Source organism: Thunnus albacares, chromosome 6, assembly GCF_914725855.1.
Source record: "Thunnus albacares chromosome 6, fThuAlb1.1, whole genome shotgun sequence".
Classification (NCBI taxonomy): domain Eukaryota; kingdom Metazoa; phylum Chordata; class Actinopteri; order Scombriformes; family Scombridae; genus Thunnus; species Thunnus albacares.
In genome coordinates this window covers 24466322-24493422 of record NC_058111.1, presented here as the reverse complement: position 1 = coordinate 24493422, position 27101 = coordinate 24466322, and the positions used below count along the sequence as shown (strand labels likewise).

Below are 27101 nucleotides of genomic sequence, written 5' to 3'. Positions count from 1 at the left end.
CTTAAATGGAAGTAAATAGTCTCTTTTAATCTTATGAACTTCACTTGAGTTAATATGGCAATATCTAATTAAGTATAGTAAACCAGGATTAAATCCTCTTTTCAAGATAACACGTGTATTGCTAAGAACAAACTGAGCATGGCAGAGGTAAATTATGCCCTTAATAAATTGTGAAATAAAATTTGAATATCATTTAGTCTTAGTTTTTGTGAGGAGAGCTTGGTCAACAACATGGCTAGCCTAATGACTCTAGGTGCCTCATAATAGAGACATTAGTAACATGAACAGCCCATTAAGAGGTTTTGCTATGTAACAAAATAATTACACAATAAGCAGAAGGCTCATGTTTGTGACAACAACGACTGAGTCAAACACAGCGTGCACCTTGAAATTATGTCTTTATTAATAGGAGGAATAACTCATTCATTGCACTCCACAACCACATTGCATTAATAGTTTTTCCTGTGAAATCTGTTTATTAAAGGTGTAGTACGAAAAACATTAAGCAAAATGTCATAAAGCGACTGTATTTAGAAACCTCCCCAAAAACCAAACTAAACCATGTGACTGGCAAAATGTTTTATGTCAACTCTGAAAAAGAATTTAATACTGAAAATAGGTAACACAGGACAACAATAACAAGTCTTCCCAATATGAGAAATCACAGCATTTTTGCAATAAGTACAGGTTATTTGTACTTGGCAAAAAGGTACCAATTTGTGACATATGGCAAGACAATGCAGTTAAATGTAAAAAAAAAATAATAAAAAATAAAAAACTTCAAATTTAAATAAACGCTTTGCTACTGACTGATCGCCAAACCTCTCATTCTCAATCACATATTTACATCTATTCACTAGAATATAACACAAAACTAATCCAAAAAAAAATAAAAAATAAATGGTATGGGGGGGTGGGGGTGGGGGGGGGGGAGAGAATTCATATTCGTTCATTTGGCTCATATCAACTCAATACAGTCAAGCATTAAGTGTGTGGATTTACAGAGGAGTGCTGTAGTCAAAAGTCTGAACATGGATTCGTTTTGTCCCAGTGAGTGTGTGCTTGGACATCTGCCGACCTGGAATTGTTTCTTGTCCTTACACCTTAGCTCAAAAAACAACTGCATGTCTGAGACTACAGTAAACTTAGTTGACCCCTGAGTTTCTAATGCAAAACTAGTGTATGAAATACCTCATTACAGTGTATCTTAGTGCAAGCCAGCAATATGCTTGATTAAACAGGAGGTATATTAGATAGCACCCAAGCTGACAAGATTCCCCAGAATGGTTACTCTGCTGGCCAAATCACAACAAGCAGTATGGGAGGTGGAGTTTTGCTCTGTATCCTTGTGACAACCAGCAGTTCAAAATGCTTGAATTTGTATTACATCTATAAACATGTTTTTCATAGAAAATATAAATATCCCTGAATGAAACAGATTCACAGCATTTTCTCTCGAGGACTCCAGTGCTACTACCATAACGTGGCCATCAAGTGTCTTTACTGTCTCCAGTTAATGCCTCTCCGTCTTTTCCTCTAAAGCCTGTAGTTCCAGCCGGTAAGTCCTTCATTCGCTGTCGTGATAAGTTACTGTCCGCTTCCCCCGGTTCCGGGTGTTCACACGCGTCTTTTGCTGCGATTTGCTGTACGACTCGTCACTATCCTCCTCGTCCGAGGCGGCCCGTTGGCGCCGCTGCCTTAGCTGGCGGCTGGCAGTCCTTTCGCCAATGGAGGACCGTCTGCGACTTCTCCTCTTTGGACTGCTGTGGGACCCTGAGCTGGCAACTGAGTTTTCAGAGGCTGAAGACGGCTGCTTGCTTTCTGAGTCAGAACTGTGATTGCTGCTGCTGTAGCTTTCCTTTCGCTTGTGTTTTGGCCGCCTCTCATTCTTCTTTCCCCTCCTCGAACGACCAACATCTTCCTCTTCTTCCTCGCTGGAATCAGATTGGGAAGCGGCGTCTTCCTCGTTGCTGTTACCCTCCTCTCGTTTGGATTCCCCTTTGGGACGCTTGGAGGAGCCTGACCTGCTATTTTTATTGCTCTTGCGCACTTGACCTTTCTCTACACCATCTTCAGAGTCTGAGGTGTAAATACGTTTTCGCTTGGAAGACAGCTGATTCCTGGTTTCACTGGGAGAGCTTTTGTTAGACTCTCTCTTATCATACCTGTCTTCCCTAGAAACCGTGGCTGTTTTGTTACCGTTCCGCTGTTTCGCCTGGCTCGCAGAGGCAGAGTCTTCCTCAGAAAGAGAGTTATCACTGATGTATTTCTTTTTCGGCAGGGCTCGGAGGCACAGCCGTCTGTTAGGTGTGTTGTCTGAATTATCCGACTCTTCATCCGATGAGCCCGTGGAGCGTTTCCTCCACGCCTTCCTCTTGGGTTTGTACTCCTGCTCAGAACTCTCTGAAGCAGACGTGTAACCACGAGGCCGTTTAGATTTGCTTTTGTTGTTTGTTGGCTTCTTTGTCTTAACCTCAGATTCATCACTGGAGTGATTGCTTTCAACTTCCTTGTCTTTTTTCAGTTTTTTCTTGCGTGGTCTGGACCTCTTTGGAGTATCACTGAGTTCCTCCGACTCTGCACCGTCCAGTTTATTAGTTGAGGCAGATTTTTGTTGATCTTGGCTTTTTGATGATGAAACTCGGCTCTTTTTCTTTGAGTCCTTGTGGATTGCTTCCTCCACATTTCTCCCATTTTGGTGTGAGTGTTTCTGTGAATTATGGTCTTTGTCCTCTTCATCCGAGCTTACAGGCGGTTTGTGTCTTGTGGTCCTGCGTTCAGTGTCCTTTACCTCCTCCTCCTCCTCCTCCTCCTCTTCCTCCTCCTCCTCCTCACTTGTAATCCTATTTTTCCTGGCTGGAGTGGTTGCTGTGCTTCTGGAGGGTTTCTGAGACACAGCTGTCTCTTCTTCCTCCTCCTCCTCCTCCTCTTCCTCCTCGGCTTCTCCAGAACTCTCCTCTGCAGCTTCCTCCTGCTCAGAGTTGCTGTCAGACTTGTGATGTTTTGCACTGTGTCCGTTCATGTGGGACGAAGTATCTGCAGAGGAAGGGAGGATTAAGTCCAACTGATTAGAGCAACTTTCATCATTATTTGAAAGGAAACTGGCAACTACAAATCAAGACTGAATATGACTGATGTGGACATTTCTCACCATTTCCCTTGGTCTTGGCTGCTGTTCTTGATGTGTTCTGTTTGGTGGACTTTGTGTCTCCATTCTGCTGATTCTGTGAGGAGGATGAAGCATCGCTGTCATTGCCTTCCTCCTCCTCCTCCTCCTCGTCCTTTGATTCTCCAGCTGATTCCTTTGTATTCCGAGAAGCTAAAAAGTAAAAACATGCAGAATTGAGAATAAATTTTCCCTGTAATGTGCCTAAAACATAAAAACTCAAATGCAAATAGATTTTACATTTGATTTAAGGATGTAAAAGGAGTGTTTACACTTGCAAGGTTTGTGAGCAAAACATCTGTATTTAAGATTTTTTTGAAGTTGAATATATAAATTTTAGTATTATGTGTTTAAAGTACAAAATAAAGCATTTTCGAGTTCCCGCCTACCCCGTGTTGATGGCTCTCCGTCTGAATCTGAGCTGCTCTGGATCACTGCGGTGCGTTTGCTGGCCCGGGCTGAGTGGCAGAGACGGCTGCTGCTCCTTCTTGGCTTCTCTTCTTCCTCCTCCTCCTCCTCATAGTCTTCATCTGATGCTTCAAGCAGTTTGATCTTGTTGACAGCCGCCCTCGCAGTCTTTCTCTTGAGTGACCTGCGTCCTGTGATTTCCTCTTCCCTGTCAGAGCCCTGGGACGTGGTTCTGTCAGAGTTCTGGTGGCGACGCGTCTCCCTGCGAGACGACCTGCTGCTGTGACCGTTCATCTCCGCTCTGCCCTCTGAAAACAAGCCATGCAGGAGGATGTTTAATGCGCTGGCTGCTGGAAATGCCAGCGCCCGGATATAATAACATTGAGTACAATAACACCTAGTCTACTACTACTACAGTAACTGACAAGTAGTAACTAAAACACTTTGGGTTTGAAAGAGTTATCAGTAGTGTTTACCAGTCCGTTTCCTGTCTGCAGCAGCACTGTTCCTGGTCAGCCGTTTGCTCTCACGCTTTTTAGTCCTGCTGGGGTAACGACGACTTGAAGACTGGGAGCGCATCTCTCCATCTTCTCCCTCTTCACCTTCACTGTCAAATTCCTCCTCTTCTTCTTCTTCTTCTTCTTCTTCGTCTTCGTCGTCATCCTCCTCCTCCTCCTCCTCCTCACTGTCACTCTCAGCAACTGGCAACAAAAGAGTATTTTCAGGCACATTTATCAAGCCTTTTTTTAAATACACAACTTTAGACTGTTATAGTATAGTACTCCTGTTTTCTCTCTTATCCCAATCACTATCCTCACCTTTTTTCCTCTGCTTGGCACTTTTGCCTCTTGTAACTCTTGCTTTCTGTCTGAGTTGATGGTGCCTCGAGGAACCTGGACGTTTCTCCTCCTCCGACTCACTCAGCTCGCTCTCGCTGTCAGACTCTGAAGAAGAAGAAATGTCAGAATGCATCAACATTTTAATTGCCTCTTACAGTGACACAGAAGCTTCCTCCACTTCTTAAGCAACCAAACACATACACAGGCTTTATTTTCCTAAATATTCTTACCATGACCGTCATTAAGTAATTTAGGTCAGTCAGATATGACTTCACTTATTTATACCTGGGAGCTATCAAGACTTCACAGGTTTTTGAACTTAAGCAAAATACTGAAATGTTTCTATTGAACAGTAACTAATTAGGGAAAGTTAACATATTATGAATGCATCTTCACACCTTACCAGTTCTGAAACTACTACCAAAACAGTTCAGAAAAATAGTATCAATCTTCATGATTAATGTGCCATAACAGTGCTGTTAGCATGAGGATATCGTGCCATATTTGAGTTATGAATAGATAGAAAAAAATGACTCGCTATGGGTATTTTGTACCTGGTGTTGATGAAGCAGCTTTGGAGCCAGAGTCATCCTCCGAGGAGCTGCTTCGACTCCTCCTGGTCCGCTCTGGAACAGACACTTTGGCTGAGGTAGATTTGGTCACTGACGTCGACTCCACTTTTTCCTGAGTTTTGAGAGCAGCCCTCTTTTGACTTGTGAAAAGAAGAATGCAACTTGTGATCAGACAGTGACCAGTGAGCAGGTAATCATCTGCAATTGCACAGTTTTGGATGAAATCTGATTGCTTTCACAATCTTTTTATTGAAATTTTCAACTAAAGCAGTTCCCAGGGTTGGGCAAACAAATTCCACAGAAATAAAATATACACTAATGTAGTATCGTATAAAATAACAATGACAATAATAACAGTAATAAAATAAGAAAACCCTATATAAAGAAATAAAACTAAAGATGTAGCTCTTTCCATGAAGTCAGATGTTCTTTTTCGTGTCAAGGGCAGAGTTAGAATGCGTCTCTGTTGATTGGACGTTATGAAAGTATGTCAAAAAGGGTCCCCAGGTCTTACAGAATTTCTCCTCAGAGCCTCTGACTGAAAGCGTATCATCTCTAAGTTATGACAGGACATTATATGTCTCAAAGCCAGGCTGACTGTGTGGGCGGGGCAGCATCCTTCATTTTGAGGAAAACTGCACATCTGGCCGAGAGTGAGGCAAAGGCAATCATGCAGCACTCTGCAGATGTCAGATGAGGATCGTCTCCATAACCACAGGGGTTTTCAGAGTCTCAGACTGTGGGCCTTCCCTCAGACAAAGCTTGGAAAAAGGTGCCCCGTCACCCCCCTTAGTTAACTGCTCAATTCCTGGATGCCTGTTGGATCACGATTATGTTATTTGATCCCACAGACACTCAACAATTGAGCCAAGATAGCCTGACGTACTTCAGACTACACCAAATACAAAAAAAAAAAAAGTCTGTCTGAAGGCATTTACTTGTTTCTGAGTCTGGAAAGTGGGAAAGAACAGTAAAATTCCACAAAACTACTGTACTTCTGAATTATCTCTTTAACCAAATCACACACATTTAGGCTATTCTATGTGACCACGGTTTGATAACTAATGTAAGATTTTTTCACTTCCATTCACTGAGCCTCCCCTGAAACTGTTTGGAGCCCTCCTGGGGAGGCCTGCCTCCCACTTTGAAAACCTCTGGTCTAACATAATTATTTGCCTGACTGGCCATAGGATTTGGGCTCTTAATAGCTAAAAAGCAATACGGTTTTATCATCTTATGCTATTAAATTGGTAAAGACCTCAGTATTTGAATTTACTGCTAGTCAAATTAGCGGGGCTGCTTTCACCCAAAAAGGGGTGGGTACATGACACAAGAGCAAAGTACCCGGATGTGCTGCTCTCATCAATATGAAACTACATAGGACTGTTGGCTCCACAGACACTTCCCTCACCTGTTGTTAGATCAGGAGGAGGACCAGGGAGAGATTTGTTTTGGAAATTAAAACAAAGTTTTTGCCCACTGATATCCAAACATTTGTGATGCGTTAGCTGATTTACAATGGAGAAAGAAACCAGTAAAAAAAAAAACAAGAAATTACTTCAGCCAGATTTTAACCCATGGCCTTTAGAGCAGGTGAGCTGAGGAGAAAACAGAAATCAAACAGACCTTGATGAAGCAGCGGACTGATCCTGTTGTTGCATTTTCTTTCTGAACCTCTGGCTGCGACGGAGCCTGTCGCTGCTCTTGATGGCAGTTTTATAGTCCGATATGACTGTTCTGATTTGCTCCTCGAAGAAGGCGGAGAGCCGCAATGTCATACTGTAAATCTACAACAGAACAGCTGAGTCAGAGAAGCTAAAACATAAACTGTGAAGTCAAAATATAAATGACTTAATATCTAATTTAAAATCTGAGCCCTGAGGAGGTTTGAATAGATGAACTCAAACCATTATAGTTATGTGGTTATGTCCTGCACTGGAGGGCAGTAATTCTGACATTTCTTCCGCAGACTTAAATTACTCCCCTACCTTGGAGCGTTTATTGGGTGTGTAGGCTTTAGCATTTGCAAATATTAGCCGAGTGTCTTTGCAGAGCTCTACAGGATTTTCATAGCGGTCTTCCTCCAGAGTCCTTTTCACCGTGCCAAAGTCCATTGGTGTATCAATGATGTCATGGTAGTCCTGCACAAAAACAAACAAACAAACAAACATGTTTTAGACTTAATTTTTACCAAAACAACACAAAACATATCCCTTGCTGATGTTGCTTAGTTGATAGCATGACCTTAGCGCGCTGTGTAAACTTACTGGATAGTTCTGAGGATCCACAGGCTGTCTGAACGGTTCAGAGTCTTCACATTCAAATATATAGTTGATCAGATGCTTGCAATGTTCCTTCCAGGAGTCTCTGTCTGGCGGCACCTCCACAGAGCGCTGCCAATATCAAGCAGGAAGAGAAGAGATTATTATGACACGCAACACATCCTGTCTGTTCACTAGTGAATCGTTAACAGTCAGTCTGCCACCAAATTCTCATTTCTATTTTCCCGTCCAGATAACCACGTCTCTGATGACCTCATGCACAGCTTCAACAAGTAACGTTTGTCAAGTCTTGGTCTAGGTTGTCTTGTTTTTATATAATGTCTAAATCCTTTATATGAAACCTTATATATTATAAATTCTCTCCATTTACCTGACGTAGTCTGTGTCCAGAGGAGGTTCCTGGTGTTTCTGCATCCTCTTCCTGTGGGCAATAATGATTTAATGATTTAATAATTAGTTAGGTAATAATGTTTTTTTGATAATTAACCAAATTGTAATTTAATTTTCCATTGAGGAGGCAGCCACATATAACTGTTCCTAAGAAAATGTAACTGCTTATGTGCAAGTTAGAGCCTCTTTCATTACACTGTGAACTCATAACTGTACGTGTTAGTTAAACTAATATGTCACAATTTGACAGCAGTACCTGACACATTAAACAGACATTATTATAGTAAAGATTTAAGATTAGCCACACGTACCTCATCATCTTCATCCATCTCCTCCACAGCGTTGTAAATCTCCATGATATCTGTGCAGCTTGGGTTACTGGGGAGAGTAGAAAAAATGTGTCAACTTAAAAAGTGTAGGGGATCATGTGTTGAATATTACTGTGCCAGTAAACTGGGTCATGGCCTAGCACGGATTATTTTTTGGGAAAAAGTCAGTCCAGAAAAACAAACAAGTAAAACATACTTGACAAATTTCTGGAGGACATTTGTGATGAGTTTTGCGGAGTGGGCAATCTTGCTCCTTGGCTCGTTGAAAGTGCGGGCGTTATGTGCAATGTATCTGGCATCCCAAATTAATGCTGAGAGGCGCCTGTGGACCATCAGAAGTCAGATACATCTTCAATAACCACATAAAATATTTGTTTCTAAAATTCAACAGCAGAAGACAATCTGAGGACAGAGCTACGTCAACAGGTCAGTCGAGTACAAATAATTCCTGAAATAAGCGTTGACCTGCTTGCGTTATTAGGCAAGTGGAACGAGGGGAGATTGTTGGGACTGACCTGTAGAATCTGTTCAGGAGTCGCAGTCTGATGGTGCCCAGATCAGTGGGGTAAGCAATAACGGTGCAATAGGTGGGATACTGGACTAAGTCAACAGGACCAGAGAAGGGAGCTGCGATCTCTGTAGCAGAAACACACAGTGAGGTGGGTTAGTATAACCAGGGGGGAAAAAAAAACTATTTTAAAGGAATCTGCAGACACTCTGATGCAAGTGAAAGACTGAAAACGACATTGACCAGGCATGTTCACTCAAAGAGGGAGTGTCTGTTTATGCGTACACACCGACAGTGATGAGCTGGTCGATGCCAGCGATGATGCGTTCGCACTCCTCGTCCCTGCTCCTCTCCCCCCACTCTCCTTGCACAGGCTTGTACATCAGCTCACACATCTCCTCCGCTGTCACAGGGATGCCGCCTCCCTCTGTCTCCGGCTGCTGGGCTGCACAGCAAAGATGGACTTGTTCAGTGTGATAACCTGTTGCAAGCAATGTCAGCCAGTGCATCACACAGGGGTAGGGGCACTGTCTGTCCAGTCTCTTATGCATGGAATAAAAACACTATATTTATTCTGATATGAATGCTGACTGGAGCAGGCCTTAAATATATTCTGATCTGTTATCATGAACTTAACCTGCTCCAAAGACAGTGGAGCATTCATTACCTTTGTGATCTTTAGTTACAAGAGTAAACATTATGACAATATATCCAACAGTTTTAGAGATATTTCAATAAAAGTCAGAAATTGAGCTAAAGAAAAGCTTACTGATCACCAACGTCAATATGATACATTGTCTGGATGAATGAATGTGTGCAAAAAAATTATGGCATCCATCCAATAGTTGTCAAGATATTTCAGTGGTGGACCGACTGACAGACCGGCACTGCTATCTGTAGAGTCATGCTGCTAGCATGGCTAAAAATTCTTAATTACCATCCTCTGGAATAGGCTCCACATCCCAGGGACTCAGCTTCTCAGTTTCTCCGTTGTCCCATCTAATGAAAAAAATAAAGTGAGTGTAAGACAAGTTGCCAGATTCCCTTTGTTTTTCATTTATTTTACTTAAAAAACAACTAACAAATATGTTACTGTCATTAACAAGAGCACACAATGTCACAGACATGAAGTTCTATACTCAGTTGAGCAGAGAGGAGACAAGTAAATGATGCTGGCTCAATAGATCACATGTAAACACTGTGATGCCTCTTAATGACCACTAGGGGACAAACAGCAAAGTCATGACCGACTGAATGTGAACTGTTAAAATTATAAATAAATAATAAACATTAAAAATGTAGATTTAACATCTGTAAAATTACTACAATTTTGTGAAAGGATGTTATGAAGCTTGGATTTGTATTTAATGCTCGCTGCCATCTTTGAGACAGACGATCCAGAACTGGACAAATAGGGTGAAAGTTGGGACGAGGAAGTGGCAGCCACAAATTTCACTTCACTCACTACTGTCTCACAAGGTTTTTACATTTAAGCTGAAACAATGAAAGTATCAGAGGAAGTATGCGCTAGAAAAGTGCTACTAACTGGCCTGCACCGTATCTCCATGTGATATCTTACAACATTTGTGGTTTCCCACCTGACTTTGAAGCACTGGAAGAGACAGTCAGGGTATTCTGGCTGGTACGGCTCCTGACAGACGATGGTCCCAAACCACCAGGCATCGTCTATCACTGAGCGGAACCTGTCATCTGCACAGGAGAGAAGACGACAAAATGTATGGTATCGGTTTAGGAAGGTGGCTGCACTGATGAATCATTTGAAACAGGATGTACAGTAACAGTCAAAAGGTTTCTTATTCAAGTGAACAGGAAGGTGTGTCCAAACTTTTGACTTGTACTGTACGTGAACCACATGACAGAAAAACTACAGTTTGTAGTCTATGCTACACACTTCGGTAAAGTTGAAAATATTTTGACAGATTCTTCACCTGCAAAAATCCACCAATGAACTCAAGCTGTTGTTGTTGTTGTTGTTGTTAAGTACCCTTCTGCCATCTAGTGGCTCTTCTTTTTGTTTTTGTGTTTAACAGTTTGTTCCCAATTGACTGGTGAAATAAGTTAATATTATTGCATTTTAAATCAATTATTTAAATTTGATCATATGGCCTTAGTGTGGTACATTCCCAAAAAAATAAGGCAGTTATATCACAGTTGATCACATGTAGCCTTTAAAGAGGAATATGAAAATGGAAATGACAGGCAAAAGACCAATGATCTGTTGATCTGTACAAATCAAAACTCAATAATCTAACAATGGTATAGCCCTCAGCACTGGAAAAAAAGTTTTAATCAAAAATCAAATCGTGACCTTAAAACCAAAAGTCAAATCAGCTCATGGCAGAAAGTGTTGTTGACAGAAAGTTGTCTTCACTACTAGAAGCAGCAGAGTACCGGTTTTACTTACTTGGTTGCCAGTTTCTACGGAGCGCTTCGTCATAACTCTGCCTCAACACCAGAAAATCTATGACATCTGGCATGTCATGATACCTGCAGGAGAAATCAGAGGCACTTTAATGGGGAACTACAATAAACATTCAAGACTTTGTCTTTGTCAAAGTGATGCAGAATCATAATAACTAATAAAAAATACACTACAGATGTTGAGAATAAGTTGAGAATTGTTGAGAGTAGGAAAAGCAAAAATATGTTTCTCAATAAAGAGCCAGTTAGTGAAACTGAACTGCTTACTTGACAGAAAACGACTTGTCTGAGATTTTGCCGGTGCCGTGGTCGATAAGAGTCAGCTTCAGACAGCAGAGTGTCGGAGGACACACTTCATACTTGATCCCAGTGATCTTCACAAATTCTTGGTCCTTGGGAATATCCAGCAGGATTTCAGTTCAATTTAATTTTGAATTTTGATGAACAAATTTGAAAAAACATTTACAACAAAAAGTAATCATTTTAGTTGTGTTTACATTTGGTTAAAATGATCTCAATAATACATCTAGATTTGTAATCACCTGCATTTCTCATGACCTGAGTTGAGGCGTTACAAATCATGAAAAAGGTCTCAACAATTATGTGTAATTTTCATTATTATGTTCCATTAGACCTGCGTTGCGACCCTGCTTATCTTATTTCTCTTACCCGCAGCTCCATTTTCTTCCATGGCTGTTTGTCTAAGTTGATGGGGTATAGTTCACTCCGGCTCACTGCCTCAACGTAAGCCTCATGGCCCTGCCGGAAGTAGATGACCTGACAGACACAGACATTTGTTAACTTATGCATGTGATGAGAAAGACAATGATCATCATGATCATTATCATTATCATTATCATGACACCCTGCTAGTACCACCGAAAGATTTGCAAGAGGAGCTAAGACTACATCTCTACATCAGCTGCATGTTTAAGAATACATATCCTCAATAATATCAATAAACTGTTAATACGATTAATAAATAAACAAGTTTTACAGTCTGTTATGTTAAAACTGTTTACAAGAACTCACATTTCTTCTTCATATATGTGTGGTTAAGCCTTTCTAATGTTCTTATGACAATTTTATTCATGTTTTTATATTCATTTTACATTTTCTCTGATTCTGTTTCTCTAATGTCTCTTGAGTAAGAATAAAGTTTCATCTTGTTGTAAAAAGGATTATTATTTCCTGCTAAACTTTCAAGGTAAAAGTACAAACCTATAGCCTACAATGATTTCTGTTCAAGACTGACAGAAACAGAAACTGGAGATAACAATAATGTTAAAACAAATATAAAATACTACTCCTGATTTTAACACATACCTCATCACCCATTTGTGGAACAAAAGGAGACTTCCTGGGAATGACATCAGTGATCCACGGTGACGGTCTGAACTCATTGGACACTTCTCTGATGATAGATGGTCTGGCCTTTGGCCGCTGATTTGGGCACCAAGATATAAAACGGTATGTGAGTAAATGTGAATCTGAGTTAAAATGTGACAGAATCTAAAGTCTGAGCAATGACTACCCAGTGAAGATTCAGACAGTGACACAGCAGGAAGAGTAGGACATACTAGGACGTAACGACTCACCCTGGGCAACTTGTTCTTTGCTTTCTTGGCCTTCTCTTTGCTTTTCTTCCCAGGATTTTCCTCCTCGTCACTCTGCTGCTGTTTCTCCTCCTCTTCTTCATTCTCTTCGTCCTCCTCTTCGGAGCTGCTGAGCTGGCGCCGCACTCGTTTCCGTGATGACAAGGGAGTGGAGGGCTGCAGGTTGATACCAGCGTCTGCTGTCCAGTCTGAGTACTCGCTGGAAGTGTGGCTGTCCAATCAAAAGCAATCCTGATTACCAATTTAGGTCACATAAATATAAATAAATGCAATAGAAAAACTCAAACTGTTAAACTGTTGTTTGAACCTGCTTGGGGTACCAGATGGGTGGGTACTGCCTCCTAAGACAACACAAAGGTGTGATAAAGTTTTAACATCTGACATTTTTACATCTGGTACTCCAAACATGTTCATACAAACACTACGAATGACTCCCTACTAGTAACCCTCGTTTATAAAACTTTATACCTCGAGCTGTCACTATTCCACTCCTCCTCGTCATTGGAGGAATCCAGATCACTGCCGTCCAATTCATTGTCCTGGGCAGATTAAAAAACAAAAACAGGAGACTGCTTAAAATCCCTGCCAAAAAAAGACCTCAGGTGCTTGTAAATGACACTTTTCCCTAAGTCACAGGAGAGCGGAGGAGAGAGGAGAGAATACGATACCTCAGAGTGTACCTCCGAGCTTGCGGTCTCCTCTCCCTCTTCACACGACAAGTCGATGTATTCCAACGTGTCACCGCGGCTGTGTGCTCGCTTGGCAATGGGAGGCTCATCATCTGAATCATCCTGAGGGGACAGAAGAGACTGACTCAAAACCGGTGCAAAAATTTGTGCAGAGATTGTTGTGAACAGGAGAGAAGAAAAGCAGAAAATGCTTACAATTATTTTGTTGTAAATAATACAAATAAACTAAAATTCTACAGAGGGCACAGGAAATGTATTGTATGCAGTATATTACCTTGAATGTTATCAGAGTAAAAAAAACAACAAGAAAAAATCTTTTTCCAAAACTGCCATTTAAGTCTACCAACACTGGCTAAGGAACAAGAAACCTACTCGGCAGCTGCTGTAGATAATGCGTCTCTTCTTTGCATTGTACAGAGCAACCTCCTCATCTCCTTTGGTGGTTCGGATGTCCTCTTGGTACCTGGAATCAATTTCCGTAATGTTTAAGAATACAGAGGAATAGTACTAAAGCAGAGCAATCTAAAATGGTTCAGGTGTCAGTTTTCTTTCTTGAAACTGTGACAATCTATAATTTTCCCCTCAACAAAAATATATAAAACACTGGATTCTCTTGGATGTGATCTAAATATCCATCTAAAATCAACTGAGTACAACCATTTAGATGTCATATAGAAAGATTACACAGAACATGTTCTAAGGTATTTACCTGTAGCTGCTGTGTGCCAGTTCAGGCACCACCACCCTGCGCCTCCAGGCCTGCAGGTCTCTCTCGGTGGCCATCTGACTGCGAGGAGCATTCTGGTGCATCTGCCTGACACCCTCCACCTGTCCGCTGCGTCGCAGACCCACATTAGGGGGAGACTGCACATCTGCTCGATCATTCACAGACACTGCATTAACAGAAAACAACAAATATTTATAAAAAAAATTTACACAAATAGCCTCCAACAGCTCATCAGATCAAAATGTCAGCTAAACAATCCAACACAGTAGTGGTGGTGTGTTGATACCTCTGCGCGGTGTGCTTGGTGTTGGTGCTACCGCTGGGCCTTGGGCCTCAGCTTGCCCTTCTGGTCCTGCTCCAGCCCCCGGCACTGCCTCTGTCCCTGCGGGGAGCTGCCGGTCCTGTTGCTCCTGGAGCTGTCGGATGGCCTGGTCCAGAAGGCTGCCGCGTCTCACCGCAGCCTCCTCGTGCTCTGCAGTCTGCTGGCTGATCACCTGCTCTACCACCTCGCCGTCACCTGAAGATGTCAACATGCAGGGAGAGCATGAACATGAGGGCACAGCAGTAGAAGTGCACACTGCTCAAACACTTGTGCAGTCGGGAATACAAGTTCCTCATGGCATTTTATGGCAGGGTAATTATGTTTTTTTTTAAAATTTAAACTAAAGCATGTTTTTATCTCCATCCTTACTAGTGGCAACGTATCCCAGCTGAGGAACCAGGTGTTCAGCAGCGATGTTCTCCCGCCCTGGAACAAGACGCTGATACCTGAAAATTAAGGGAGAAAGAATCTAAATATTGCAAGAGTTTATATCTTAAACCCAATACAGCTGTTGAGTCTTTTGACTGAAAATTTCTAGCTTTGAATTAAACAATGACTTTGCTATGAATTATATAAAGATCTGTCTACCTTGGCGGATGGGGGTTTCCGTCCACGTCCACCAGGAACGGTGGGGGCATGAGATGGGGTGCCTGCTGTGTCTGTTCATCAAGCACAAAACCGTTGGTATCACGGATCAGCGGCCTGTAGTCTGTGTGGAAGAAGACCTGGTCTGGAAGCTGTGTAGAGACCAAGAGGAAGAAAAATTCAACTTCAACCAGCTGCGTTTGTTAGATTCACTGGATGTAAGATTATTCAGATTCTCACATGCACAATTATTTTTAGAAGCCCATTGTTACATTTTCAAATCACACAGTGAGCTCAGAAAGCATTTAAGTATAAGATCTGTAACATTTCTCATCTGTAAAATTCAATACTGATACTCATTCAAGTAAAAACAAAATTTGCCCTTAAAACAGGCGTTACTGCAGTTTGCACATGACAGCAACTACAAACTGTTTGCATGAAGGTTTAAAATGTACATGTGAGGTTTATTCTTGCCTTCTCATATGGCTTGGAACTGCCGAAGCCGAAGATGAGCAGATGGCCATGAGAATCTGTGCAGGCGAAACGCTGACCATCAGGGGTGAATTTGCAGTCAAAAACGGCTCCGTGACCCTGACCCTCAATCTGGGAGACAAACACAGAACCACCCCCAGGTGAAGCAAGTGAAGAGAAAAGGAGACAAACTAGCACAAAGACAACCTGACTGTTTTTTTTATGTAAGTTTTCACTACTTGTTCACAATCTGTGCCCTTGGATGTGTTTTTTTTTTTTCCTTTCAGATCGTGAAAGGCCTTGAAGTAGATTTCTATTAAATATCACATTCTGTTTCCTCCATCGTCACACTTTGTGCAGAAATAATAAAAAAATGAATTCTGCAGTCAGACTCAATGTAAAGTACATGGATGGATTAAAGGTGAAAAAAACATCCTGAAAAAGGCTGTGAACAGAGAAGTAGCAGGTTCAGAAGAAATGAGTGACGAGTTAAGGATGAAAAACATTTAAAGTCACGACTAACGATCACTATTTGTTCATTATGTTACAGTGCTGATGTGCTGAGTGTCAGTGTACCATGTTAAAGTAGTGCTGGGTGTTCGTCCCTCGCAGCAGGTCCCATATGAAGACATTCCCATCGTGGCCGGCAGACAGGATGATCCTGGGGTCAAAGGGGTGCGGTTCCAGGACGAACACCTCAGCTTCGTGGCCCTGGGGACAACATGTTCAGGTTAGTCTCTTCTTTCATTTTGCAGAAGTTGAATGACATGCTTGTGATATCCACAACGCTCGACAGAAAGACGACATTGTGCGCAATTACTTTAAGGATATGTAGCAGCTGTCCTGTGTAGGAGTTCCACACTTTAAGGAGATGGTTGTTAACGGCTGTGATGACTGTATTGTCATGGCGATCCCACGCTACCATGGTGACTTTGGGTTTGAAGTAGCTTTCCTCTTCACTCACTTGTTCAGCACTGAGAGGAAAAAAAGCATGACATTAGAAAATACACATAGACGATGCATCGCTTACAAGATATATCTAACCGTGATACAGTCGTATGTTTACTGGACACAAATGACAATTCTAGAGATCAATGTTCCCCTTATAAGCTTTAAACAGTGACACAGCACTGCTGCTAAATGACGAACATCACTGCTGAGATTTCATATTGTACAAAATAACACGCGCACTCTCTTTGCTTCAAGCAGCTGACTGGAGCTAGCGGTCATTACTCACACCTCCTCTCTCTACTGCTTTCTGTGCCGGTGTTTGACTATGGGTAGGGCTGAGCTCCTACACACATACACACACACAGAGCAGAGAGGCTGCGGTGGAGACAGTGACTACGCTTGTTACTGTAAGTGCAATAAAACCTTCGCAAGTAAAAAGCCAATAAGACTACTTTGTCAAATCACCAGTTCAACAAGCATAAACATGTAGAAAACTGATATTTTCAACTGCTTTGTCCACAGTCATCCACCGCCGGGAGGTTTTACACAACTACAGCACGCTGGTTAGTTATGAACAAGCAAAAACAAAAGCTGTCTGTATGTAGCCGAACTGTTTAGCTTAGTTCTCCGCAGATCTTGTAAACCGAGCTGCTGGCTGAGACAAACCAGCCTCTCTCTCTCTCTCTCTCTCTCTCTCTCTCTCTCTCTCTACCAGCAGTACCTGCAGCAGTGAATCACATCAGCAGCAGAGGGAGGAGGACAGAGGACAGGAGGAATGACTAATAGTGACTGTCTGTGTTCTTCATTCTTTCTAAACTTCACTCAGTATTTTGATGTCAGGAATATTATTTATTTTACTGACATTTTAGATTTGTTTCCAGTGATATTTTACTGAGTTTATATAGTGACTTTGCTGTTGTAAACATTACTGTTGCTGCTCTAGAAACAATATTTAGTTATATTTGAAATATGAATCATATCCTGCTCTCAATGTATTATTTTTTAAATAATACTTTAACGCAAAACTATTCTTATAGTAATGAAAAAGAACAGATAAAAGTAATGATAAAGAACTGGACAGATAAGAGTATGGATAAAATCCTAACAACACTCATCCCTACAGTCCAGCTGGCTAGTAGCTACATCCTGACTATGAAAAATCACAGTTCAAATCCCTTATCTATAAACCTTCAGGACATAGTTACTTCATCAGTGAATATGTTTGTTTCACTTTTTTCCTTGCTAAAGTCTGAGTGTACTGTGGAAAACTACAATCTGTGTTTTTTTTAATAAATACAGTAATGACGATCAAATCACCAAAATGGAGTGAAAATGCACAGATTTAAGTCAAATAACATCAACTTTTCTTGGGGGAGAACCCTCAAACCCTCAGACTGTGTTGAGGCAATTAATTCTTTGACATTTATTACGACTATAGCTGTCTGGGCCTCAAGAGTCCGTCTGATGTCAAGAGCTCCTGTAAATTATCACAACACATGACAACTACACCTATCTGGAACAAATCAACGGTACTTTTAAGTTATTCCACTGCCGGTGTGCGCAAATACGGGTCCTGGCGTCGTGGGCTGTGTGCGTGCACAACAGCACCACTGCTGAAAAAAAAAAAAATCCTGGGAGAAACACTGGAAATTAAGCCCACATTTTCCACGAATCTTCCCTTTGTTTCCTGTTAAAAAAAAGAGCATGTTGCTACCTGTTACTCCTCCACACAATTCTTCAGTGTGCTTGTGTTGTCTCTTTCACTTTGCTGAGGGAGGTAAATAAGTTGCAATCTTCCCATTTTGTGTCATAAAGCAATCCGGCACATGTCTGATCTGAGAATGACTTCCTCACCTGATGAGTGAGGAATAATAATTCCTCATTTATTATTAGGGAGAAAAACTGAGTCATGCCCAAAGCTGTTAATGTTTGTCATCACTGCTGAAAATGAAAGTGAAAACCTGTGTGACGCTGATGATAGTTTTCTTTGCGGTTTGCGGTTTTCACACTACTATAAAGAGGATGAAAGGTCATTGACGAACCCTTTGTGATTATTTATCTTTTTGCCGGATGCTGCTGTAACAACACACAACAACACATGAAAAGGTTCTGAAAATAGTTGGGTAACATACAGCGATGAAAAATGTTAATTATTTTTGTAATTAAAATTTACCTCTGAGAGGCAATTTCACTTTACGTTTACAGCCTCTGGCAAATAAAACAATATTAGAAACTTCTGGTGAGGCTCCTTTATAGCTCTTCTCAAGGCAGCCAGACAAGCATTGAGTGTAAACACCATTTTTTTCTTGCTCTCAAAAAAAGATGAAGGAAGCTGACAGTATGAGTAAACTGATTATCGCAAATATAACCCTCTTCAGATGAAATATACTGTAGCAAAGAGTTTCGACATAATGTTGTTGTAGCGGCAGATAACAAATGACGTCGCTATAACCAACATATTAACCAACAAGGTCAATGCATCTTCTTGTCAGACAAAACAAATAGTGAGCTTGGGTGCTTCATTCATTTGAAGGTATATTACTTTAAAATATATTTGAACCACTGACCAAATTACTGTAAAAACAGAGCAAGATGGAAAAAAAAAAAATCATTCTTGACATCAGCAGAGAAGGGTTTTCAGAAATCCACATTCTAAAATCCCACATCGCTCAGTCCTTAGCTGGACGTGTTCAGTGTCTTCACGTCCTGTTGGCTGCTTTACAAGCAGATGAGAGGGCGGTGCTTATGCTCAAACAATCTGACAACTGAACAAATAATACATTTGGGCAAATGGATTCCTCAGCTGCCATCAGCACCTGGTTCACTTGGACGTGCTCCGACAGCTCTTTGATGCAGACCAGAGAGCAAATGGTTTAGTTTAATTTAGCAAACCAACCGGATACTTTTTATAGCGAATGGGGATTTGGTTCTTGTTTGCCAGCATGCTGCTGAATATCCAATGTACATTCTCAACTGATTACTTTCTCATGGAGAAGAGGTGATTTGCTAAGGACACATCAAAAGGAATCTATGCAAATCAACAGCAAAGTGGGTCCTTACCCTGGAAGAGTGGCAGACATGTTGAGCAGGATGCATCTCCACTGCTGGCGCTGATGGAGCTTCCAGATCCGCGCTGTTCCATCTCGACTTCCACTTACAAACCTGAGAAAAGACAGCGACTAAAACCTTGCACCATCACTGTAAACATTACATTTGGATTCAGTATTAATCTCCAAGTGAAATGCCAGTGCAGAGTTAAACTGAATATACAATCATTTATTATACCTTTCACCTGAGTGGCAAAACTGGATGCTGTCGACTTTGTCCTAGACAGAGTAGAAATAGAGAGAGTGATCATGAGTAAAGGATTATACTTTTGTTTTATGTGTTAAACCAGAATATGCAGCTGAAAGTTTATGTCTGCTCTTGAGAGGTCCGGGTCCCTACCGTGTGCTCGTGGAGCTCTGATATCTTTTCTGGACTCCCGCTTCCCAAGTAATATATTCTGATGACATCATCAGTACTTCCTGTTGCTAAGAACATCCCACCTGAAAATAAATATGAAATATTTGACCCAAATATTCAGAGAGGTTTACCTTTATGTGTGTAATAATAATTATATATATGGTAGCATATATATGGATTAGTTCAAAACAAACAGGGTTTACATGCAACATAATGATCTTCACAGGATGTTAGACTCATTACCTGGACTGAATGAGGAGCACACAGTCTGAACTCCCGGCCTCGGCCGCTCTGTAAACTTGTGTGGCCGATCACTTGAAGGATAATAGAGAAAATGCTTGTGATTTTAAACAAAACAGTTTGTCTAAATTTTACTTATGTTTCCAGGGCAACACAAGCATAAATAATAAAAAAGGAGCAGGCTTTATGTGTCAATACTTTTTTTTTCCATTGTATGGGAGCTCTTAAGAATTTAAAGTATTATCTTGAGCATTTGCCCACATCTATGAAAATATGCCCAACGTCATTTGCCTAAACGTGCTAATTGACAACCAACAGTTCAATATAATACCAGGTCGAACTTTTACAGCTAGTGTTTAATTGACAGTTGTTGAAGGATGGGCCAACAAGTAGAGTTTCATCTCATTTAACCAGCCATTCAACTTCATGATGACAGATGTGATTACAGTCAGGTGAGCAGATGGGTTTACATTCCTTTGCCAGATAGGTCTCATCCACATATTTTGAGGAAAACAGAGATAACTCTTGTCTTAAACATCTGATTAGTTAAGTTCTTTTCTACCAGGTTGCTTGATACACAACTAGGTGTTTGAAAGTTCAAGTTAATATGGGTAAGCAGGCTTTTTGCATGCAGCTACATTAGGGGCTGTATTAGCAATATGGTAGCTAGTGTCAGGACAAAAAAAAAAAACACTGTCAATCCAGTTTGGCCAGTCTTCCAGTGTTTGCTGTAGGCCGACCACCTATTTTCATAAGAAAAGCTACCATCTTCAAAGCTCATTTACATAACAGCCAACAGCAAAGCATGTTACACTGTTTGCTAAGAGCCATGTCAGTCTAACTGATAAACAAACAAACTATATTTTGTTTACATATACACAGTGTGGGTGTTTCAAAACAATGAGACATTTCTCTCTTACTGCTGGAATATTTATAAGTTCACAAAGTTTTGTTCTGTCCAACCTTCATCAGGTGGAAGGGTTTGAAATTACATTTCCTCATAATTGGCCTCATGAAACACAAAGTTTTTTAGTTAATTTTGTTCATATTTTTTTAAAAAAGTATTACAACTAAGTATTTGTCAATGTCACAATTTCAAACACATACAGTTATTTAGAGCAGCCCTCACCTAAAGTTGATGTTGTTGGAGTCCCACTGCCAGAAGCAGACAGTAGCATCAGTTCCAGTGGACAGCATGTAACGTTTTGAGCCCTTGGCAAATGGTGAGAACTGAAAACACAAGACGTTCACACATGAGGCACCTGAATTACTCATATTGAACTCGAGATATGCATTCTGTCCCCCTTAACTGCCTCATTCAAGTCAAAGCCTGATCTTGAGCCAACAAGAAAAAAAAAACAACAAACCAAGGTTAAATTTTATTTTCTAGTGTAAACTAAAAATCCCCAGCACAGTGCTGCCATGATATAAAACAATAATTAACAGGTTCGCTGGACCAGTATTACTTTAATGTGGCTTCAGGCCAGTGGTCCATCCAGGAAGCTCAGTATTGAAAAGGTGATGATGATGATGATACATCAACTCGTTGAAAGTGAACGAATGAGTTATTTCACCTGTAGGGAGGTAATGGGTCCACTGTGCCCCTGCAGCACAGCCACAGGTGCACAGGTACGAAGGCACCATACACGGATGGTCTTGTCACAGCTTCCTGCGGCAATTAGTGTGTTCTCATAATTGACCGCCAAGTCTGTGATCTCTGCAGAGTGTCCTCGCAACGTCGAATGAAGCCTTCCATCAAACGAAGACCAAATCTTCACCAAACAGTCGTCTGAGCCCTGACAGAAAATAAATAAATAAATAAATAAATTCATAACATGAGTTTAAAGAGCCGCACAAAGCATTACTGGCTGTATTCTACTTCAGCATACAGTAAAAGAAAAGTCTGGAGTGTAATATTAATGTCCCACTGTGCTAATCAGAGCTTTTAAAAAGAGCCATTGCCAAATTAAAATCACTATGATTAGAGCAACATTAGGTAGGACTTTTTCCTGAGTAAGGGGACATGTTGACAAGTCTTACTGTGAAGATCCTGAGACCGGTGCGATCGAATGCAATACAGTACACTGCAGACAGATGCCCCAGGATCCGCCTATGCAGCCGCATGTGCTCATAGTTGCTGACAGGATTGATGGAGCTGAAGCGCTGTACTCCCGTCAGCTCTCTTCCACGATGGACCTCAACTGTTGAGGATAAGACACAAATCATCAGAATATAGCAACAGGATTGAGATCAACACAAATACCATGGGTGTTGGATATATTTACTTTCATACAGACAGGAGTGGGGGGTTATGATCATCATGGGATGAATTAAAATGAAAATACAAGAGGCTGTTATTCTTGGGCTTAACTAAGCATGTACCGTCGTCTTCCAGTAAACCTTATGTGCCAAATCAAGTTTAGTTTAGTATCTCTCTTTTTATACTAATCGTGTCAATTGCATAAATGTAATCTAGACGTCAATAGCAACGAAAAGACACTGCCACCCCCAATTCAAATCTGATCTGTAAACAATGACAATATCACAGCTGCTCTGAAGTCTGATGCATCTGGTTTGTATCTGTTGCCAAGGGAAACGAGAAAATATCAGAAAAACACCATCCATAATGTTTTTATCCACTTTAAGTATCACTCCCTCAAGCTGAAGCCGTTTAAGCATTTAGTGAAGACAATTTGTAGATCAGGGCCTCTGAAAAGGTGTCTTGATAAAACAGATCAGTAGCTTAAATAGCATATTTTGAGTTAAAAAACAAAAATCCACAAGACCTACACGTGGATTATTTTATCAGATTTATATTGGGAAGGGAAGGACAATAAATAGAAAACATTGCTGTGAACAGGTGTAACCAGAATCTTTGCAAGTAGTGCTCCTCATGTGCAGGAGCACACCAGAACAGTTGAAATCCACACAACTCTAGATGAAATGTTGGCTTATGTTCAATATAATTGACATCTTGATAACAACCACCACCACTGCAATGCAACAGGCCACATCCAGGCAACCATTCCACCTGAGTCATTGCAGCAGACCAAACTCATATTTGCCAACAATGGCGTGCACTACAATATATGCAAATACAGGAACACAAAGCGTAAAACAAATCAGTTGTTTAGGACTACATATGAGGATTTGATGTCTCCCTGATCTATTGCCTTTCTGCAGGTTACCCAATGATCCGATGACTTGTCAGCACACACACATTACATACATGTTGAGTGAGAAGAAGTAGTTTAAAAAACCAGCCAAGCAATACCACGCCAAGAACATGCATCATTTCCCGCACATAACCAGAGTGAGGCCAGACCTACCTAGGTGTGGAGGTTTCTTGCAGTTCAAAGGCCTCTCTGGTGGTCTGCCCCTGTGAAGGGCTGCATATGATGAAGCTCTAAACCGCACATTGTCGCAGTCTGAAAACAAAATGGAAAGTTCTCAGGATTATTCACTTGTTTACCAGCTGAATGAGGGAAACAAATGAAACAGTTTTGGCTATTGCACAAAGCCAGGGAACTATTCAAACCTTAATATTATGTACAAGTCAGTCTAAGAGGGATGTATAATTTCCACTGCATAGACTGTATGGAGAAAAAAAAGCTTATTAGAGATGTTGCCCCCCCCCAAAACAGTTAAGAGGCTCTTTGGAGATTGTGTACCTTTTGCGGTCCTAAGCATTGACTGCTTTCCAGACCCCAGGAGAGAGTGTACACCTGGGACGCAAGATGGCACTTCTTTGTCAAGAAGTGGTCCAATCTGCTTACATATCTGGAGCAAATGGTCTGGTGCAATATGTCTGTTGGCTGCAACCTGTCAGAGTAAACAAAGACAGATTAGTGATATGACACTGAATACAGATTATGACACTGAGTACAGATCATTGCTGAAACAACAAGTTGATTAATCGATAGACTGAAAATTACTCAGCTATTTTGATAATAAGTAGGGCATTTATCAAGCCAAGGTTTTAGACTGTTGGTTAGACAAGACAAGCAAGATGAAGACATCACATTGGATGACAACTTGTGATGGGTATTTTTCAGTGGACTTTAAATGGACTGAGTAAATTGACTAAATCAGAAAAATAAATGACATCTATAATAAAACTCTATAATGACAATGGGCATTAGTTGCAGCCCTCATACATATTACATATATTTTTAAAAGAATGTTGTCCTATTAACAAAATATAATATTACGATTTTCTTGTAGGAGTCTACTTAATATAGTTTTGTGTGGGGGTAAGACAGGATTTACTCTGCAAGTTTTAAGTCGAGAAAAACCCTACATTTGTTTTTCATTTCAAGAACCTTCTCAGATAGTGTAAAATAACTCTCATACTTGATAATCAGTTACCAAGAAATAATTTGCTCAGTTTGAGAATTAAATGTTTAATTGACCATATTTCTAACACTGTGTGGTCTTTAGTTGTATGTAATATGATATTATTAGTAAGTTATTGGTGCGTAAACGTCTGACAGGCAGTCGGTTGTTTCATGTGGTTCCCAACTGCTTTTCCGAGAGGCGTGGCTTCTTATGCAAAAACTTTTTCATTTTATGGACCAATCACAGCGCAGGTCACATGCAAAATAACGCAGAGACAGCGCATCTCGCTCTCTGATTGGCCAGCGGGGCGGTCTCGACGTCGCGAGAAGCCGAACTACCCACCCTATCTGCAGTACAACAGTCGGGGCTAAATAATATTACCGTAAACCCCTCTATCCAAATACTTGCTTTCTGAGCGACCATATCGCAGTTTACTTAAAAATTAAGCCAGCGGGGATGAGTTGTGACCTTGTCAGTCATCACGACTCAAGGATATCCAGCAGTAATCCGACAGGAAAGAGAACAAAGACCGTAAACAAGCACCGGGTCCCCCCTCCCTGTCACAAGACAATAACAACCGCCGACAATGAAGTTAATAGCAGATATTAAATTTAATCTCACCACATCTTCATATGTTCTCGGGTGCTCGTTTCCCTGCCAGTCCAATCTCCCGGGTAAGACCTGTCGAAAAAAAAAATAGTTTTAGTTAAAATCACAAAAAAACACCAGCAACCTACACATTATTTAGCTGGTTAAAAAAACCCTGAGTGATGTCAAACTAGTGAGACGTTCAGGAGGTATTAAAAAAAGTCGACTGAGTGAAGCAAGTTTTATGCCAAGACTAGACGACTAGCAGCTAGCAGATAACAAGCAGCAGTAATGTTACACACCTGATATTCCTCCAGCTCGCTCGCCAGGACCTGCAGTGGATTAATTAAAAGAGGCGATTCAGATTCATGTTGCCTCAATTAACTCTTATTAATTAACTAGCTAGTTCAACTATTTCGGAAAAGACACAAGAAACAGTGCCAGTCGAGGCATGCTAGCTCACCTCAGCCGCTCTCCGACACGGACCCGTTGTTAGAAAACGAGAAATCAAGTAATAGAGCTCTGAAATTGAACAGAGGGGAAGTAAAATAGTGAGAAAAGCAGCCGGGAGATCAATTAACACCAGCGATATCGTTGTAAATTGAGCTATCAATTGGGTTTACTTGTGCGGCTTACCCGACTCAAGGAGCGAAATGTTCCGATTTTTGGCCATTGAAACGGACGTGATTGTGGGAGAGGTGAAAGCAAATTTCAGGCTAACTTTATGACTACAGAGAATAGGATATATTTATTTAATTTCGGTTACACAGCTCTGACCCCCTCCACGGTTGCTCCCGCTTTCTATTCAGCCTGTTTGCAGTCGCCATTGGAAGGATGAGGCCCTCAGCGATACGACTTACTTCCGCCACAGCGGAAAGCACACAGGAAAAAGGGGGTGGGGGAGGAGGAGGAGCACTCTTCAACAAAGACACAAAAAGTAGCACACGTTAGCCTGGAGCCGAGCTGCTGCTGCGATATATGACTGAAACAGCGGGGTTTTGATACGATTTCCAAACTCCACGGTTTTAAATATAAACGAGTAAATACATGTTTATGTTTAATGCAGTGTAAGAATCACACGGGCGCCCCCCATTTCACTGACCAAGGTCGTGAGTTCTGCACATGACGTCATTGGTAATGATTTGCCTTATCAATCTGATTTCATTTGTAAACAACAAAAAAGTAATAAGCTATTACATTATAAATTATGGAACCCCCCCCCCCCCCCCAAAAAAAAACCTCTGACTGAATATGTTTATATTTGTGTATATGTGTACTCATGTTTTTTTTAAATACATTATTATGTAACTGTATTTTAATATTTTCCTTGTATGTTCCTAATATGTATTTGTGTCATTTAAATTTGATTTGTATGTGCTGATATTGCTTACCTGAATGTTTGTCTATTATCCCTTTGTTAATGATAAAAAAAATCTGATTTGTTTATTTGTGTTTTTAGAATATAACTGAAACTCTTTTCAATATCTTAAAGGAATCTATTGATAATGAAGAAATGACTACAGCTATGATGCAGGGTTTAATAACACTGCTTCCCAAACCAGACAAGGACCATCTTTTGATGAATAACTGGAGACCAATAACATTACCAAATATAGAATATAAAATATGCACTAATCTTTGCCAGATGCTTAAGAAAAGGCTCAAGTGAAATCTTAAATGAAATTCAAAACAGCTTCATGGCTAATAGATATATAAGTTGTAACATTAGGCTTACTTGATAGAATAGATTACTCTGAATCTTTAGAATCGGACACTTTCTCTATTCCTGTATTTCGACACAATTTCGACACAGTGGAGCATCAGTTCCTATTTAGGTCACTTTAAACTTTTGACTTTGGTAATACATTCATCTCTAGTGTTAGAGTGCTTTATGGAGACATCAGCAGCTGTGTCATGCTGTTTCCAAATACCACTAAAAGATTTTCAGTTTGCAGATCAGTCCACCAAGGTTGCCCCAGTGCTCCGTTTCTCTTTCTTATAGTTGTCTAATTGCTTTCCATATATATTTTACATTGCCACCATTTTCAAGGTTTAAGGATTTTGGAGAGAGAAAATTCAGAATAACTCAGTTAGCTGATGATACAGTCTTATTTTTAAAGAACAAACATCAAATTCTGAAAGCGATCAATGTGATACATTCCTTCTCTCTGGC

At 40.8% G+C, this 27101-nt stretch overlaps 1 protein-coding gene across 2 annotated transcripts; it reads right to left on the bottom strand.

Annotated features, from left to right (window-relative positions):
• Positions 1–381: 381 nt before the first annotated feature.
• On the bottom strand, positions 382–26094 carry brwd1 (bromodomain and WD repeat domain containing 1). 2 transcript variants are annotated; one of them, XM_044353689.1, is made up of 44 exons: positions 25565–26094; positions 25392–25450; positions 25231–25260; positions 24962–25021; positions 23674–23824; positions 23332–23430; positions 22043–22203; positions 21577–21798; positions 21132–21232; positions 20006–20076; positions 19745–19845; positions 19583–19623; positions 19358–19459; positions 16167–16320; positions 15923–16057; positions 15350–15478; positions 14879–15027; positions 14660–14736; positions 14255–14485; positions 13951–14134; positions 13614–13704; positions 13221–13343; positions 13021–13091; positions 12535–12763; positions 12263–12379; positions 11606–11713; positions 11204–11328; positions 10920–11002; positions 10093–10204; positions 9432–9493; positions 8784–8975; positions 8502–8622; positions 8183–8308; positions 7969–8035; positions 7638–7688; positions 7253–7378; positions 6974–7126; positions 6612–6772; positions 4968–5125; positions 4393–4518; positions 4051–4275; positions 3556–3882; positions 3152–3319; positions 382–3036 (listed from the first exon to the last, which is right to left on the bottom strand). In XM_044353689.1, the coding sequence occupies exons 1-44, from the start codon at positions 25599–25601 to the stop codon at positions 1568–1570; spliced, it is 6885 nt and encodes a 2294-aa protein (XP_044209624.1). In that variant the 5' UTR covers positions 25602–26094; the 3' UTR covers positions 382–1567. The 2 variants fall into 2 exon arrangements, with proteins under 2 accessions (XP_044209624.1, XP_044209625.1); XM_044353690.1 differs by having other exon boundaries at positions 8784–8939; positions 25565–26093.
• Between the last annotated feature and the right edge of the window lie 1007 nt (positions 26095–27101).

Excerpts from the sequence above, each read along its gene's own strand:
- brwd1 (XM_044353689.1), bottom strand. The coding sequence starts at position 25,601 with ATGGCCAAAAATCGGAACATTTCGCTCCTTGAGTCGG. Across the intron at positions 9,494-10,092 it reads TTCCAGTGCTTCAAAGTCAG|ATGGGACAACGGAGAAACTG; the intron begins GTGGGAAACCAC and ends TTTTTTCATTAG. Across the intron at positions 8,036-8,182 it reads GTCCTCCAGAAATTTGTCAA|TAACCCAAGCTGCACAGATA; the intron begins GTATGTTTTACT and ends TACTCTCCCCAG.